Source organism: Penicillium argentinense, assembly GCF_028826775.1.
Source record: "Penicillium argentinense strain IBT 30761 chromosome Unknown utg000011l_segment0_segment0, whole genome shotgun sequence".
Lineage (NCBI taxonomy): Eukaryota > Fungi > Ascomycota > Eurotiomycetes > Eurotiales > Aspergillaceae > Penicillium > Penicillium argentinense.
In genome coordinates this window covers 3,049,730-3,068,020 of record NW_026622670.1, presented here as the reverse complement: position 1 = coordinate 3,068,020, position 18,291 = coordinate 3,049,730, and the positions used below count along the sequence as shown (strand labels likewise).

The 18,291-nt window shown below is 50.3% G+C and overlaps 3 protein-coding genes across 3 annotated transcripts; 2 read left to right on the top strand and 1 right to left on the bottom strand.

The window, feature by feature from the left end:
* Positions 1-3,525: 3,525 nt before the first annotated feature.
* On the top strand, positions 3,526-4,744 carry N7532_012156 (terpene synthase family protein; the record flags this gene model as incomplete). The annotated part of the gene is made up of 8 exons (XM_056624647.1): positions 3,526-3,555; positions 3,621-3,639; positions 3,691-3,882; positions 3,988-4,096; positions 4,150-4,239; positions 4,302-4,335; positions 4,505-4,614; positions 4,669-4,744. The coding sequence occupies 8 exons, from the start codon at positions 3,526-3,528 to the stop codon at positions 4,742-4,744; spliced, it is 660 nt and encodes a 219-aa protein (XP_056469635.1).
* Positions 4,745-7,589: 2,845 nt separating this feature from the next.
* On the bottom strand, positions 7,590-12,435 carry N7532_012155 (uncharacterized protein; the record flags this gene model as incomplete). Its single annotated transcript, XM_056624646.1, has 11 exons — positions 7,590-7,902; positions 8,011-8,475; positions 8,549-8,778; positions 8,844-8,895; positions 8,951-11,040; positions 11,096-11,218; positions 11,273-11,525; positions 11,584-11,623; positions 11,682-11,799; positions 11,856-12,040; positions 12,099-12,435. 11 exons carry the CDS (start codon positions 12,433-12,435, stop codon positions 7,590-7,592), a joined length of 4,206 nt encoding a protein of 1,401 aa, XP_056469634.1.
* Positions 12,436-13,194: 759 nt separating this feature from the next.
* Positions 13,195-14,448, top strand: N7532_012154 (uncharacterized protein; the record flags this gene model as incomplete). The annotated part of the gene is made up of 4 exons (XM_056624645.1): positions 13,195-13,338; positions 13,389-13,550; positions 13,613-13,954; positions 14,008-14,448. The coding sequence occupies 4 exons, from the start codon at positions 13,195-13,197 to the stop codon at positions 14,446-14,448; spliced, it is 1,089 nt and encodes a 362-aa protein (XP_056469633.1).
* Positions 14,449-18,291: the final 3,843 nt, after the last annotated feature.

The following is an 18,291-nucleotide window of genomic DNA, read 5'->3' as shown; positions in this document are numbered from 1 at the left end:
CTTTTCACGCTCAGGCCAATCGCGACCAAGGTTGGCTCGGTCATGGGGTCCGGGTGGGAGGCAAGTTGGGCGATGTCCCGGAACGCATGCCCTCGAACATACTCAGGCCATCGGGTGAGCTCCAGCCACGGGGACGTGTCGGTGGCATTCTCGTCCGTTGGCGCCATCTGGTCTTCTGCATCCGCGATCCCATCAGATCGGAGGAGCGCCAAGTCCACCTGGGATCGGATATATGCAGCTTCATCGAGTTCCGGGGCCGGGGCCTTGGGGTCCGCCAGCTCCGCCGGATTGGGCGTGACAGCGAAGTAGACACTATGCGGCCCATATGGATGCAATCGCTGGCAGTACACCGGCTCCAGGGCCCGGAGTCGGAGTATATCGTCATCTGGGTCGACTGGTGGCCTCCCCCGGGGGTAGACAGCATCGCGATGCTTATCTCCACGATGTTTGCCCATAGTGCTTCGGGTGCGGCACGCGTATCGACAGCCGTCGGCGGGACAGCGGTAGCCACGATGGACCGTTAATCCAGGAATTGGCCGGGAGTCAGGGGGTGGTGGGGTGAATGGCTCCGTGTCAGGGTTCCATGGGTTCGCCTTCATGGCTTCAGCATGAATAGCTGCCCGTTGGTCGCCAGTGCGGGCCATAGGGTGTTGTCGGTGCTTTGCGCCTAGGTGGGCAATCATGGTTTTGACATCCACCACATATTGACAGGTCTTGCAGATCCATAACCGATATGTGGCATTATATGTGAAGAATACCCCGATGGCGTCCATGGTGAGAGCGCTAGTGGAGAAGGCAGCGGTGAGTGAGGTCGATATAGAAAAACACAAGGTGTAGATTCAAAGAACTTGATCTAGGGAGGCAGGGAATAGGGGTTGAACGGCACTGGGGCCGATGTGATAGGTCATCCCGGAGAGTACCTCGGGATCTGACACGCGGGTGCGGGACTGCCGGAGGTCTGGCTGACCGATCTAGATATTCCAGCGCAATGCAACAAATAGCGACATCGAGAGATCAATAGTTGGGGAATCAAATCAGATATGGCCTCGGAATTATCAGGAACACGTCGATCTGGGCAGATCACATATGAGCCCAATGCACCCGGCAAACTGGGCTTGACAGTGTAAAGATATATATTGTAGTGGGGAGACCCCCTCCCCCTACTACATGGGTGCCATCCAGACTATGTGACATAGCCGGCAGTATACGGTGGCCGGATAGCCAGTTCTCGAATACACCTTCTTACACCTCCCCGACCTGACCCCTACATACGCGTGTGTTTTGTGGTGGTCTTTCTGCTGAATCGACCCGCACGTCCCAGCGCGTGCTGCCATCGAGCGTTCCCCTCTTCAATACATATACTGTAAAGACGGGGATACACATCTATACTCTAAATGTGATAATTCGGTGTGGTGAAGCTTAGGTCTGGTACGATCGTGCGACCGGAGTGTGGATGATTCTCCAACTGCATCATATAGCAATCCTTGGCCGAATGAATCGTGAATAGTCTATGGCTGTGCCCGGCAGGGTCGCTGCGGTCGGCGGTTGCGGATTTCGCGAATTTGATGGGGGCTATGATGCTCTTAAAATATGGGATATCAATCAATCCTCTGGCAATTAACCTCTGACATCTCGACGAAAAACTAGTCCTGTGAACTAAACCTGATGGGGGTGATTTTCGGAGTACGGCGGATGGACCACGGTCGGCGGGTGATGCGCGCTCCTGCAAAAACATCGGGCGTTTTCGAACCCCAGAAACCAAGCTTATATCAATATGGATTGGCCTCAAATTTGATCTGACTATCAAACCGAATTGCTTTTACAACATATTCAAATTTGGGGTATCTTTGTCAGCAAAAATGTCAACACAATGGGCCCCGAAACCCATTTTACGACGGCAACCCTAAAACCCTAGAAACCCTACGGCACATTGAATTTACGCCCATGGGGTGGGGTCCCGCTGCGGTCGGCGGTCGCGGACTGCGCGAATCTGATGGGGCGCGGGCCCTCCGGGCACGCACCGAGGGCGCCGGGAGCACGCACGGGGGACCAATCAGAGGGCGAAGAAGTCGAGCGGGCCCCGGGTGGAACACCCTCTAGAGTATAGGATTTATACGCATCTCAACCTTCCCGATAAACCCAATGGTTCCTTTGACCACTAACTGGCGGGGCAACGAACCATGGCTCCCTAGCCAAGTCTACACTCATGTTACCCACGATATGATTGATATACAGTGGCGAACTACCTCCCAGATGGAGCCATCACTTGATTTGTATATTACGAACTGAGGAGAGATAACCAAAAGGCCGATGACGCATACGGCCGGAAAGGTAGCACACTCTGCGAATGACGGAAGTCGAATTGATTCAATCCAGCAATTCCGAATGCTGTTTACTAAAAGCTTGAAGAAATAGTTACAAAGTGGGGTGGGCCTCGAGACGTAAAACCACCTAATCTCACGTGATCCTCCACCGCTCTTTCTAGCAAGATCGTCCTTCCAAGTGTACGTGCCAACGGACGTGCTGAGTACAGGGCCCTGGCCCGTTACACTCTTTCTTACCCAGGCTTGTGGAACCCGAATATCTCGTAAAGGACAGCATTACTATGCAGTAGTGCGTCAGTCCATGGATGTGGCCCCAACTTGTGTAATCCGAATATCTCTGCCAACAAGGGACACAAAATAAAATTGCAGTGGTGCCTCGATCCATATATTAGTACGGCGAATTGTGTGAAGCTCCTTTGATAAACACAATAGCCAAGACTATAAATCCGTACATATCTTTATATGAATTACTTCACCTTAGCACTAAGCATCAGAAAATAATTCATTGTGTGTTGCTAACCCCGTAGCAGCCCAACTATTTGAGGGGCGGTGCTACACGGCAATGGATTGGGAACCAATTCGAGGACGACCTCGGACCTGATTGATTGGGCTACGCATGTAGGAAACTGGTCTTATAAAATGATCGGCAGTGAGCGCTATGATTTTAATGCGAGGCCTGCAGGAGTACTAATGACGAGCAATTGATCATCGAGTGACTGATGATCTCTTAGTCCAATTACTAACCACCGAGCATTCAACGGATAGACTATTGTGAACAAAGTCTGGGCTATAAGTAGACCGTCGTTCCTGTTGATGTATGCTAACCATTACTACATGTCCAAAATTCGAATTTCAGTTTCTTGTCTAATTCCTGAAAAATGACTTTAGGATCACTTGCCACACCCACGGACTACGATCACCTCGTACAGGCGTGTATAGGTGCACGAATTAAGATTCCATTTTTGCACGAGCTCTCACCGGACTGGCGGCCAAAAGTGAACCGTCAGTACAATGATATCGTTGAGGAAACTGTTGAAAACTGTCGTAAAATGTAAAATCCCCGCTCTTTTTGTTTACTTGATCCCGGAAGGATTAACAATCTTGAAGTTGGTTACCTGACGCTTTGCGATACAAACGGAATGTGGAAACAAACTGCACGTTTCTTGCAAGCGCCGTAGCCCCTGAAGCGACAGAGTCAAAAATGCGAGTTTTTGCATTGTATGCTACCTGGGTAAGCACACCTCTTTCCTATCCATGTACCAACATGAATTAGACTAAACAATGATCTCTATATAGCTCTTTGCCTGGGATGATGGTACAAATCCACCGATTCCAGCTAACTTTGAACCTTTTGCTCACTTAATAGCGGTTGATTTCGGTGATTTTGATGAAGGATACCAGCAACGAGAGCTACTGCGCATCGAAACCTCGAACAGCATTCGCAAAAGCCTTCTTGACGAGTATACAATTGAGGATCCGGCCCATATTGCTCCCAATTTTGCACTGGCGCAGTCATTCTACATGATAGGTGTTCAAGTCCGAGAAAGCACGAAACTCAGTAAGTTAACTTCAATTTTAGAAAGGGAGAACCGCAACCTTATAAAACTCAAAGTGCACATTAAAAAGCTTTACTGCGACACTCTATGTGACTACGTTGCTGCAGTAGTGAAGTTGCAGAACTGTTTTGAAAAGGGTGTTATATTTGGTATAGATGAATATATGGCCCTCCGGATGGATGCTTCTGCTATTTACCCCACAATAGCTCTTAGCCTGTGCGACTCCCAACCTTCAAACATAAATCACTAATACTGACTCTGAGTTTTAGATTGTCACAAGATATGGATGTTCCAGAGTGGCTGCTTGACCACACCCTGGCGAAGGAAATGATGAGGCACATCAATATCATGGTATCGCTGTAAGCAACACTCTATACTCCATCTTGGACACTATCCAGTATCTCGCTAAGCCTTATAATAGCGACAACGACATTGTTTCTGCAAGACATGAAGTGGTAAGAAATATTCTATGTTTACTTATCGGAATCTTACAGCTCACAAGATCAGAGATGCAAACATACAGATAACATTATTCCTTTACTCGTTCACCATCAAGGAATGACACCCCAACAGGCGGTGAACCATTGTTGCCACTTGATCCGCAGCAGCTACATTGCATTTCAGGAACTTGAACCCAGACTTCTTAAAATCGGAGCCGAACATGATATCATAGACAAAGTTCACGCATTTCTGAGGTGCTGCAAGAATGAACGTATCGGACTTATCAATTGGCTGTGAGATCTCTCGCCCAAGGAGCAAATAATCAATACGTTTCTAACACAAAATAGGTATACCATCAAGCGGTATTTCGATTTCCGGCCGTCGAATGGAAATACTCATATTGAGGTAACTCTCGGCGACTAAAAAAACAGAACTTTATTCGTTGCTTGTCAAAGTACCGAGTGCGAAAGGTCTTGGAAGGGTCTCGGGATATAACATGGGTCCTCATATTGTTGAACTTCCCAAACTTTATAATTTAAAGCATTCAACATGTAGCGTAGTTTCAGATTGAATTGTTACTTTTTTGTGGGCTATTCAAGCTACCATAAAGCACCCACATACGTATGAGCCACGAGGTATGTAACTGTCGAGACATGCAGTGGTTACTTACCACTAGCAAGCGATTGGCTACCGGGAACCCGCGTTTCTATGTGTCTTGTATTGTAATTGGTTAAACTGCCAATATCGGAGTTCTAACCACCGGGTAGCGGCACATTCATAGGGTATTTCAACCTGCCCTTGGCCGCACGGGCCCTGAAACGAACGAAGTGAGAGGAGGGCTTTACCTTCGTGCGCAAGGAGTAAGTACCCTTGCTGTCAAAAACTTAATCTTTGATGTTGCTGTTAGCCAAATCATGGCTTCTAATTCGCCAGTTCTGTCCACACCTTCTTCTGAACGCTGTGTTGTAAATTTCAATTTTAGGCTTAGTGCTGGCGTTTTCCACTTTATTCGCTGGCTCTTTTCTCTTCAACCCTAATGCTGATGCTCCTTACCCCGCTGCCTATTCGCTATTCCTCGACCGCATGCTTTTGCCACGCACTTTTTTAAAGTCATCTTCTAATTGGCTTGCCATCTGTATGTCTTTCATGTTCGGTTACATATATCGCACTAATAGTAAGGCAAAAGGGAGCCGGGTTAGGCCGTAATGCGTCAAAATGTCTTTCTCCGAAGGTGGACCAAGATCAGCACTCCGCAGAACAATCTAGTTATCTTGGCCTTTTCGTCCGGGTTTATACTCTGCCAGCTCCGATTATATTTTTGCTTGCATTTGGGGACCAGAGGCCGACCGCCAGTAGGCTCTATAGCGAAGTTAGGAAAACAGGTGTGTGACGGGGAGGAAGGGGGTTTGTTTCCAAATACGTGTCTGGGGGGCTCATTAACTGCAAGTGTGTAAAAAGTAAATAGATGTCCCTTCCACGATGTGCCTTCCACGAGGTGCATATGAGATGTCTCTCGCATGCCCGGTATTTGATTGTTTACAGCGCATGAAGATCAACTCATACTTGCGTCTCCCCTCTTCCTGCGGCCCAGGTATCTAATTTTAGAGGCTGAAGATTAAGCTTCACTGTGGTTCGCGCCCTCCCCCCACCCCTTCCCTCCTTTTATTTTAACTGTTGTCGTCTCCAATAGTATATATTAGGCTTACCCTAATGCACACTCCGCCTTTGTAAGTACATATGTTGTGTAACCAGAATAAACAAGGTAGTGGAGCGGGGCTCCGTCACCGAAATGGAATTCAATAGTAGTTTGATATAAGTAGGGCTATAGGGATCCCATTTCTCGGTCCAAAGTCGTTATACCATGGCAACCATCTAATCATCCTTAGAGTTAGATCTTGACCGAAGTGCCTTGCGCCTTTCGTGGCAGAATATTATCTCCATGACAATCCAAATACTCTTTCCTGGCCTATAGAGCGTCTGTTGTGAAGGGCTGAAGCCGAATTGATTCAATACTGACTAGGCCAACATGCTGTTTACAAAAAGCTTGGTGAAGAGAAGGAATGGAACAAGCGGAACAGCGATAGAAGGTAAGGCGGTGGCAGAACGGAAGTGCGGGGAAAAGACTATATGGCAGGGCCATATAGTAAGACGCGGGTCCAACCCGTTACATCTGTATGCACAGAACTTCCATCACGAGGCTACCTTATCTAAGCCTTCTGTGGCTGATGAAGTCCGTGGCCGGAAAGTGAAGCTCGAATTAACTTTGCTCCGACTAGAGACCTCCCCCAACTGTCTTTACCCCATGGCAAGTTGCCCTGGTAAGTCTCCCATCTGACCCTAATTTTTGGTTCAACCTATCTGTGGCCCTCGAGGATATCTATACATTGAGGCTGGAAAAAAATATCAGACATTGGTAAGCGACGTGACCTGGCCGCTGAGGAAATTCCCGATAGTGCCGAATAGGCTCAACACTATTTCACTTTTGAAATGGCGAAAAATACTCGATAGTGAAGTTTAATAGAATACTCTAGTTCTAGAATACACCCCCCCACACCTCCCCGACCTGACCCCTACATTTGGGATTCTCGCTATTTCCTGATTGCTACGTGTGTGTTTTTGTGGTGGTTTTTCTCCTGAATCGACCCGCACGTCTCAGCGCGTGCTGCCATCGAGCGTTCCCCTCTTCAATATCTAGCTCCTCCTACTCCGAGAGTGACTTCTGGGAGTCGACACTGGAGTCACGTATATTTCTCTTAAGAGATTAATAATTAGTGAATCCGATCAGGTGTGGCCTTAGAATTGTCAGGAATTAAGGTATGGCCTCATGCACCTGGCAAACTTGGGTTGATATAGGTACCTGTGTGTAAAAATATATACCTCAAAAACGGGGATACACATCTATATTCTAAATGTGATAATTCGGTGTGGTGAAGCTTAGGTCTGGTACGATCGTGCGACCGGAGTGTGGATGATTCTCCAACTGCATCATATAGCAATTCTTGGCCGAATGAATCGTGAATAGTCTATGGCTGTGCCTGGCAGGGTCGCTGCCGTCGGCGGTTGCGGATTTCGCGAATTTGATGGGGTGTGGGTCTTCCGGGCACGCACTCTGGACCAATGGGAGCGCGGATAAATCAAGAAGGCCCTGTCTTTTTTATGGCATTATGGATTAAGGGATTTTACACATCTAGACATCCAATGAAATCCTAATCAGTATTGTTCGCATCCTTATTTTATGCTCTACAGGGTGGTGTAATGTATGTTTCTTTTACGTAAATTTTAAAGGTTCTGTTGGTGTCGTAATGAGTTCGAGCGCGGGGGTGCCGGCATCGACTGCGCCCTCGACCGTGACGAGCGTGTTTTCGGGGTATTTGCCCTTGTAGCCGCGATGCGAGATGGTCAGGGGCAGACGGGGTGCCATGATGACTGCAGCAGCGAGGGGAAAATGAGGGTATGCGACGAGCAGGGAGAAGGGGTGTACGATGAGAATTGTGAAGATCAGAATCGTGTGAAGATCAGAATTTGAAGGATCGTGGCTGACGAGGCCTTGATATTTATTATATGCACCGGCGCCTGAGTGCCTGAGCCAGTCCATCAGGCACCACTATTGAGCCCCTGCAAGATTCCCAACAAGGACTCTCCAAAAGAACAAGAACGCTTACTGCAAGCATAGAAAGCAGGTCATCTACTCCATGGCCCTGAGCAGCCAGCGTAGCTCCCCCGTGAACCCCGTCCATCCTGTCCACTCGTCCTCCACAGCCTCCCCGGCAGGGAGCTTTGTGACAACCTGTTGGATGCCACGTCGATTCACATCTTCCTCCAGCTCCTTTGCAATCCACAGCACTCGTGTGACCGGAGCTTTCCGACAGCGTTGACGGACGACGTCGGCACCCATCCCCAGGCGTGTAATGCAGCCAATGTACAGACGGTTGGTCTCGATATTGGCCGTCAGATCTGGGGACTGGCCGACAAAGACATCGATCGCATAGCTCTCCACGGTGCAGGCAATGTTCTCAAAGACAACGGCCGCCTGGAGTCGCTGCTTGAGGTCCTCCGGTGTTGCGGGAGTCCCCTGATAGCTGGCAGGACCCTTGGTTAGGATGGACATGGGAGGAATAAGAGAGACGCCGGCCCCCCCCTGTCGGTAGAGGTTCCTTGTGAGACTCCGGGTGAGCGTGTAACAGTTGGACGGCCAGATCCTGTTTGCTGCTTTTTGGGGGCGCGTACATATACCCCAGCGCGCGAGTATCCTTGGCCATGTCCCCCACCGTCGTGTAGGCGTAGGCACGGGGGTCATCGTAGTGGAGCTTCTTGCCCTGATTGGTGAACGGGCGCAGGGGAAAGTTGGAAGTAAACTGGGATTCCGGGTGAGCGGCAATGAACTTCGACACGATCCGGTCGATGTTGCAATAGTACGAGAGGAAGATGGGATCGAATGCGGTGTATGCATTGTCAGCCTGAAGGAGGGTTAGCAGAGACATCCCAGGCGCTGGTTGAAACCTGCACAGGAAGGGATCAATACCATATCAGGGCCAACCCAGCCGTGCCAGTTGTCGTGGGCCTGCTCGAAGAGTCTAAAGACAACATTAGTGACTCGTTCATGTCTTTCAGGGTACGAATCAGATATACCCATCAAAGTCTGCCCGGTACGGATACAGGTTGTCTGGCTGCATATCTGAAAATGCCGGCAGATTGGCCCATGGGATCCCAAACGGGTGTCCCGAGCCCATCCTAATGCCCTCTGGCTGACTGAAGGTCGCTTGTTTCAGGGCATTGGCGACCTGGGCATGGTATATCTTGAAGCGACTGATCTTGTCCTGCCAGTTGCGGTCGCCGGGACCCTTCACCAGGGTTGGATCTCGACTGACGTAGTGCTCACCATTGCCGGTCTTGGACTGGCCGTTCCTGGCCAGGGCATATCGCAGTGGGTTTGGACGAGTTCCTTTGGATGGATGAGTATAGGTCTCCACCAGGAACATAGGGGGGATGCCCGCGAGCGAGGAATCTGGGTCTGCCGTGCATATATCAGTGCAATTCCAGTAGGGGATCGGGAAGTCGATGAGATTCTCGATGTAAATCAAGGAGGCGCGGTGCCATAGGGAAAAGGCCTCTTGGTAGTGAAGGCACCATTCCGCGTCTGCAGCCATGTTAGTACCTGGTTCGTGATGTCCCTGTTGGGGGATGAGAAAGGGGGGGGGAGATTGCATACGCAAGTGCCCAAACTCCTGCCAGAGCGATTCAAGGCATCCAACCTGCATCACATCATCCAATCTCGCGCGGTACTCTGCCAGTTCTTCCGCAGTCAAGTCCCGGATATCCTTGCGCACACGAAATCTCTCGCCTTCCGTCTCAGCCTGCCGCGGGATGACCAGCTTGCACACGACGGGGTCCGACGCCGTCACTCGGAAGCCCTGGTTTGCCCACTGTCGGAACGTCTCGAGGGCCTCTGGCGGCCAGAAGTCGGCTCCGTTTTTGGCGATGGGCATGGACCGTGACCGGAAGTGGTCGTAGATGGTACGAGCCTGCCCACGCACGGCCTCATAGCTGGACAGGTCGAGGGGGCCCCAGTACTTCATCGCCTTGACCCAGTGTTGACCGACACGCTCGCGCCGCTTCTCCTCGATCCACCATGGGCAGCGGAACAGCTGCGAGACATGGTCCTCCCAAGTGGGCTTCAACTGTACACGCGGCGGTTGTGCTGGCCCTGGCGCAGGGGGAGGCACAGTCTTGGCCGGTTTCTGCATCACAGGACATCCCTGGGCCTTTTTGCGTGCAGAAAAGCTGGACGGATTGACCGGGGTCCGCTCCTTCATGGGCAGAGCACTCGGGGCTCGCGGAGCAAGGCTGGCGTGCATAGACTCGGTGTTGCGAGCCGACAGCGACGCCTTCGCCACGATGTTGGGATTGTTTGTCCACAGCGTCGCCGTCCATGCGGTGATGAAGTCCACGCCGCGCTGTGGCATGTTGACGACCGTTGCGGAGCTCGTCATCTCCTTGAGTGGAAACTGATCCAACTGGGGATATTTCACCGCAAAGGGCAACGTGAAGCCGAACTCGTTCAGAGGGAGCGGCCGGTAGATGCGGCGCCGTGATTCAGCAAGCTCCATGTAGGCGAGGACGTGGTCTGCATTCTTCAGGTTCTTCTTGATCAGTTTGGTATATTTGGCGGTATCCTTCGCCCATTCGTCTGGCTTATAGTTGTTGTACAGCTGAAGAAACTCGTGCTCTGGTTCGCACGGTTGCCCAGCCCATGGAGATTTCCCCAAAGCGTCGATGAACTTGCTCTCGAGATCATATACCTTGGTTCCGGGGAAGAAGGTCGTCGACGTCGGCATGTATTGCATGAGAATGCCTCGCCTCCAGGAGTAGATTGGATTCCAGAAATCAACCATGATCATGGAATCAAACGCCCTGTGCGAGATCAAGGACACCACCGGAGTGATGCTCTGGAACTTCAGAACGCCAGCCACGTCCTCGATCGACGGGGTGAGGATGGTGAATGGGCCACTGCCGCCTTCTCCGTTCAATGCCCTGGCAAACTTGACCTGCGCATGGCTTCCCATGTCCTTTCCCGCTCCTAGCGTCCCGGGATAGAGCGTCGTCTGCCGATCCGCCGGCACATGCTCGAATGAATCCACTTCCTGGAGTAGGGCAAGGTCCAGTGCTTTACAGGCCTGATCGTAGAGCTCTTTGGTGACAGTGTAATTGGTGTCATGGGGCTGTGATACATATCAGTTTCTAGGGTCCCAAAGGAGAGAGAGCAGCAGGACCCACGGCGAGCTTGGAGTTACTGAGGGGCTCTGCGTTGAAAAAGTGCTCGGCGGGCACAGAGATACTTTCGTCCGACTGGAACTCGCCACAGCGGATGTTCACCGTCGTTGTCAAGAGTAGCTGGGCCTGCGACCATCAGTGGCTGCCAGTTGCGCCGGGAAAGGGATATGTATATCAGACCATCCATCGTGGAATATTCGACGGCGACGTGCTGGGATTGCCGCCGCTCTTGAAGTCTGCATCCAGTCGTGTCTGCGAAAACTGCTGGATGCCCCTCACCACGATTGGTTCCAGGTCATTGGCCAGCTTTACTCGGTTCAAGACCTGTGAAGGGTTGGACGACAGGTATGGACGTCGGCCGAAATCGTCGCGCTGGCTGGGCGAGAGGCAGTCGTCGATGCCTGCAGCGGTCGAGTTCCAGTGCAGCCACGGTCTGAAGGGTGGAGTCTTCATCAGTCCTTGTCCATTGCGGAAGCGTGCAAGTCACTCACTGGCGAAGTTCCTTCATGGTAGGAGCACCGTTTACATGGCCTGCAGAGGGAAACGTCAGTCCTGCATTGGTATCATAACCCTAGGATATCTGGCTAACCGCTGAAGGGTCCAAGGTAGGATGTGTCTGGTCCAAAGGCATCCGATGAGTTGCCCTGATAGATCCAGGCACTGCATTGCACGGGAATACTGATTGGGAAGAGGTTGAGAGTCTCGCGCTGGCTGGGCAGTCAGACGGGCTTCTTTGTCTGTGGGAAGTTGCTTTGTTTCATACGCCGTAGAATCGATAGGAACTGCCATCCCAGCTGGCTGCCTGCAAGAACCGTTCGCCCGAGTCAAACGCGTCCGAGCCGACAATGAAGAGCGTCCAGTTGGCGTGTTGGGCAGACGTAACGACCGCCAGGAAACGAACGTGCGGGTCAAACCAGTCCGCGCTGGCCGCGTTGTACTCGATGCCGCCTGGTCAAGCTGTCAGTGAGCAGGTCCTGAGCAGGTTAGATTGCTGAGGCATGTGTACCTCCATCGGCAACACAGAAAATCTGCAGCTGGTACTTGGTGCCCTGCATGAACCTCAGGAGGACTTTGTCGAATGTCTGGAACTGGGCGAGATCGACCTCCCGTAGCAGCATGCCGAAGGGGTCGATGAAATTGCGATCCAAGAATGCGGCATCAGCAAGGATGTCCTCGTTGGGCGTGCTCCCGCGCTGGAATTTTCTCCAGAAGAGGAGCGACAAGGGCCGGGGACTCCCTTTGGGAACCGTGTCGGGACCGTCCATACTGGCCGTGAAGCTCCCATCAGGCAGATCTGGCCAGGTCGCCGTATCCTCGGCAGCGTTTTCACTGGGGAGATGCATATCGGGGTAAGATTGTGATAAATGATGTCCGTAAAACAGGGATTGAAGGACAGTGGACGGGCTTCGAGGAAGGCTGAATACACCCTAGACGTCCGGAGGTATATAGAGTCGCGCTGTTCCTTATCCGGTGCATCGACAAGATAGCAAGGCCATCTTGACTGAGTGCCGTCAGTCGCGGTGTAAGACCTAAGAGACGTGTCATCGGCGACCTCACCTAAAATCACCACTTCGGATCGGCCGGGTAACGCTCATCCTGCTGCTGCTTCTCAGATAGGGGTTTTCATGCAGCAACGGTCGTTCGATTTGGTTGCAGTACCGTTACATCACCATAGTATGGTGCAACGCCCTGGCGCAGGTCTCACTTACATCCGCCGTTTCCGTGCCATCGCCAGATATGTCACGCCGTCATGGACATCGCCTAGAATATGACAGCCGAATATGACAGCGGGATTGACGCCTGCAGGCCCCGTTTGCCTCCAGGACGGTGCATTCCCGGACAAGGCATATCGGCCGTTTGTGTTATACTCATCTGGTAAACGCTCGCCTATATAGATCACTATCCCCCCTCAGCAGCCGTCGTCGTTTTGGCTCCCAGGTGCTTCTCAAGTCCTGGGCCTTTCCTGTTGTACACCGTTCTCTGCAGCAGTTCCCCAACATGAGCACTCAAAGCAAACTCCCCCGCTTTAACCCCCCGGCAACCTCACGGACCTGACGGAGCAAAACAAAGCCATATGGTCCTCGCAGTTCATATCTCACTGGATGGATGACGAGATTTCTGGACGCGTCGTGGGCCCTGGGGGCATAAAAAGGGATCCCCTTCCGCAGTTCTTCAATGGCACATCGACTGTATACGATCAAAGCCAACCACATATTGACATTAACTGGACCGCGTTTCCTGCCAGGGTAGGTATATGCCATTGTGCTTTGTGTGGAGACATCTAACTCTGCCCCAGATCAGCAAATTTTACTCGAAGGACGATACGCTTCGATGGAAGATTGCGGATTCAAGCCGTATCCTCCAGGACGAGTACCTCGAATGGTCGGTCCTGAGGGATGGGCCCAACCTGGGAGACAGCAAGGTCCTGAGCGTGGTCATGACGTGTGAAGGCCCGGAGGTTCGTCGGCATCGCGACCCCTGCTGGTCGCCCCGTACACTGACAATCCTCGCTTCCTCTAGTACTGGTCCTTCCTCGGCGACGCCCAGCCAGAAAGCGTCTTGCCCCTCTACAAGTCATTGAACCCGGATTTCCAGAGTCAGATAGTGGAAAACGATCTCTTCTTGACCAACTCCCAGGACCCGAAAAAGAAGGTGTATGATCCCCGGAACTTCTGGAATTTCACCACCACCTCCGGCACGATTGCACACCTGATCCAGCCTGCAAACACCCTCAGTGCGGAGATTGACATTGCAGCCCAGGCTACGGTCATACGCCAGAAAGACAGCGTGGTCATCAAAGATCCGAATAGACTGATCACCTGTAGCCAATACGGAAACCTCTATCGGAACTCCGACCCGTTTGTAAGATCCCTTGCCAGGAGAAACCAGGGCAGACGCCGACTGACATCTTCCAGATCGGGTCCGAAGTCAACAAGCTTGCTCGTGCCGGGAATAAGATCTCCATTGCAGACCCTGTTGCGCTCTACATTCGGGAATTCGAGGAGAGCGTCTTCCAATTAGACCAGCATGGTGCAGAGAGCAACACCCAGGATCTCGTGCCCCTTCCAGCCAACACCATCAAGTACGAACGCGGTTCAAAGGGCGCTGGCCTGCGTCTTCGCATCCAGGTTCCTCCCGGCACAGCGGGCACTGGGCCTATGCAGGGGAAGCAGCTGACCGTCAGCGACATATTTGACACTTCTAACAACCAGTATATCTCGTACGGCGCCCAATTCGCCGATCACATCAAGATGGGCGTTCGTGGTGTCGCGGCGCCTCCGCCTCTCAAACAAGCAGATCCGAAGAACTGTCCAGGGGCACAAAGCTCGGTGGCGCCTCTTGTGTATACGAGGTAACTGGGTCTCGGGTATGAGGTGATGGCCAAGTTATGTCTTTATGCAAGTCGAAGAGCATCTATATAGTCAAATTGTTACTGTTTAACAGGTCAAAGCTACAGAATATATTAATCAAAAGACATCTCAAAGGTAACTTATTTAGCACAAGGCTCTAGGAACGACTCTAGTCCCTAATACTCTTAACATGCTTGGGTTTCCAGCTTCACAGATGTTTGGATGGAGTGAGCTAAACAGAGTGCAGCTTGCCGAACGTTGTATTCGTAGCTATCTGGCTAACTGAGGAAGAAGGAAAGGAAGAAGGTGTGTGTGACGGAGGTATGGTGTAGCCCGTCACCGCCCAGGTCTCGTGATTTCAAGTAACAGAAAAGACACGGCCGCGATAAATCTGCCATATTCAGGATTTTTGAATAGTTCGACGAACAACGCGGAAAGCCAACAGGCGCTACGGATGGCCCACACACGAACGAACTAACGACTAGACCTGGGCATGGGCCGGCCCATGGACAAAAACCTCGTGGGTCGGCCCACGAATGGGTCAGTCGGCCCACTATTGGCCCATTTGGCCCCCAAATCTGCATAATAAATATTGTAGTGGGGAGACCCCCTCCCCCTACTACATGGGTGCCATCCAGACTATGTGACATAGCCGGTAGTATACAGTGGCCGGATAGCTAGTTCTAGAATACACCTCCTTACACCTCCTTAGGAGCCGAGAGTTGACCATCACCGCGCACCGGATCCCTGCATTAGTCCGAGGAACTACACTAGGACGAAATATGCCAGACATCAACCCGCGCCAACTTGCTATTTCCACCTCCTCTGTCAATGATACCTTGGGTGTCAGATTTCTTCCACCTTCCGTGCTACATAGCTGGGAACGCCGTCTCAAATGCCTTGCGAGCACGAAAAACGATTCTTCTACCGCTGAACATCTGAACTCGTCCTTCCAGCTAGACGATTTCGACCAAGATATTGGAGATGGCCTCCTACAACCTGTGCTAGTAGAGCCAGGCGTATTCCAGTCTCTGCAGGATCGCCGATTTCAACTTGGTGAGAATCCAACAGCCGCGTGTTGGTAGTGATGCCGAAAATTCTCCCCGTAATAAATATGCGATTGTATGGACTTTTGGCAGTCTGTTGAGTCGCGAGACTTTATAGTTTTTTGTCACGTGCGGGACGTTTCCCTTCCTCTCACTTCGTTCGTTTCAGGGCAACTTCATAATAATGTTGCACATAGTCAATTTCACCTTGCCAATCACTTGATGAAAAGTATCGGAGTTTCTTTGATGGACAAAGGATTGTTGCAAGAGCATAGATATCACCGTAAGGTTCATGATCAGTGGCAGTATAATACTTCGAGAGCTTCTTTTTTGCAGTCTGGAGAGCCTGGAGCATGCGCTTCTTCCAAACAACTCCTTTTTTCTTGAGCTTGGCCTCGGCATCATCAAGATGCGAGAATAGCTTGTTATAAATAATATAGATATTATGGGCAGTAATATCTTTAGTCTTTGATAACATGCTGGTAAAGTCGAAAAAGGGCTTTGTGAGAGGAAGATATTCAACCTGTCGCCACTCTTCTTGATCAAGCCTGAAATAGAGATACTGATGATCTGCACAATACTGGTCATAGAAAGGCTGTAGGGTTTTGGCACGATTGAGCATCAGAAAGGTAGAGTTCCACCTAGTTTTGACGTCTTGAATAGGGATTAAGGCCGGCTCTTTGGTTTGCAGAGCCATGAATGCCTCCCGGCGTTGTGGACTTGCGTTAATAAAGACTGCAAGACCCCGTATCTTTGTTATTTGAATTAGAACAGATCTATAAATATAAGAGTGGGATAGACTTATCTTTTTTAATGTCTCTGTGATATGAGCTCGGTTGGAGCCATGCCTTTTGGTCTGAAATGAATGGGTTTTGTCATCAGACCATTCCAACTCAATCTCTTTGTTGGGCGGTGTTGCTTTCAATTTCCCAAGGAGCTCATTCAAGCTGAGCTGGATCACATGCGCAATACATGGAACTCGGAAGACCGTGATATCCGACCGATATTGTGACTGAAGGGTATCTTGGATATTCATCATCAAGGTATTGTTATTTGTTGCATTATCAGTGGTCACTGATAATACCCGGTCAGATATTTCATGATCAGCCAGTAGTTGAGTAACAGTCTTGCTGAGGTTTTCACCTGTCGGGATATATTCTCCTGTCAGAACAAACTGGCTGTGACCCACTGCTAGCGACCGATGGATAACATCCCTTGCTTGGTGTACGCATTCTTGCGCTGGGCTGTGGCCTCGGTGTTGTGACCGCCGAAGGCCGGCGTGTGGGATCTAGGGGTGTTTTTCCAACTAGACTGAACATCTACATCTATCAACACAATTGACTTTTGCTTTGGAGCATACACACTGTCCACTTAACTGTGTACACAGTACCTAGCTGGTGATACCAACATCACCAGTATGAGATCCATGAAGAGGCTCAAATCCAAGGAGGACTTCACAGTAATTCCAATCTTGATCGAGAATGTAACCAGTAATAGCCATAAATGCCTGCTGAAACGGGGATGTCCAGCAATCCAGAGCTATTGACAAATTACTTCTGGTCGGAAGTCTTCTAATGACCTCCTTCTGGTTGTTTTGGACTGTCAATTCAAGGCAACGTCGGATACTTCGCGCAGATGGAATTGTGATCTTGGTTGTGGCTTGCTGAATAACCTCGACTAGTTCATGAAACTGGGTATGCTCGATTATTCGGGAAGGGAGATGAGCAGTGGAGATAAAGTTCATAATAGTTCTTGAGAGGCGTTCTTGGGAGAATGTATGGCTCTGTTGAATCCTGGGCTTTAAGATAATATTTAGATTAGTATTAGTGGTAAGAGTCAAGATCATATGAGTCAATAGTATACCATCTGTTTGATAAGCTGATCAATCCTGGGATTAGGGCTTCGGGCACAGGAGCCAGTCTTAATATGCGCATTCATTGGCGACGATCCTGCACGGCGAAATCTTGGATGACCAAGAGTACAGAGACATGATTTGCACATCACCTTTGGCTTTCCAGTCTTCTCATTTGCAACTTGCTGGAAACTCTCCCAAACTTTCGATTGGGTTTTTGTCTCCCAACGAATACTCTCTCTTATATCAGGCTTTGATCCAAACTCAGTAGTAAGCCACCAGCTTACAAACTTTTTTCGGGATTCCTCCATATCGCTGCTCCTAGAATCAACGGGGTAGAGGACCCAATGTTGTTGAAGAGGAAGGCCAACACGGGTGAGGGAGGAAGGTGCGGTCAAGGTTGAAGGTGCAGTTGGAGTTAGATATTGAGATGCAGATATTGATATTATTTCGCTGCCAATAAAATCAGAAATATCGTCAGGATAAAGTCGATCCGAATTCAGACCTAAGTCTGAATCAGTATAGGAGCAGAAGGATTGAGACATTTGTTGTTGGGACATATTTCAATAGACTATAAGTTGTCTTTTGAAGTAGAGATTGGGAGAGACTTGGAGAGTAGAGAGGAAAGCTTACATATGGGGCTGGAAAAGAATTTCAGGGGTGTCACAAACAGAGCACAAACTCACGACTTGAATATGTGTTTATGGTTAGTGTCCTGGTGATTGGCTAGATAAACTACTAGTGCGGATATTTCGTGGATATCCTATGGATATTGCGGATATTCTGTGGATAATTTGCGGATATCCGTTGGATATCCGCAGGAGTGGAAGCCATATCGCTAAGTCCCGAGAGTCAAGACTTCCGACTGTGGTTTCTCTAGGTTTTTATAAGCAAATATTTGTTTAAAATTAGTTAAAAAATATTGTAGACCTAGATAAATAATTTGGTCCT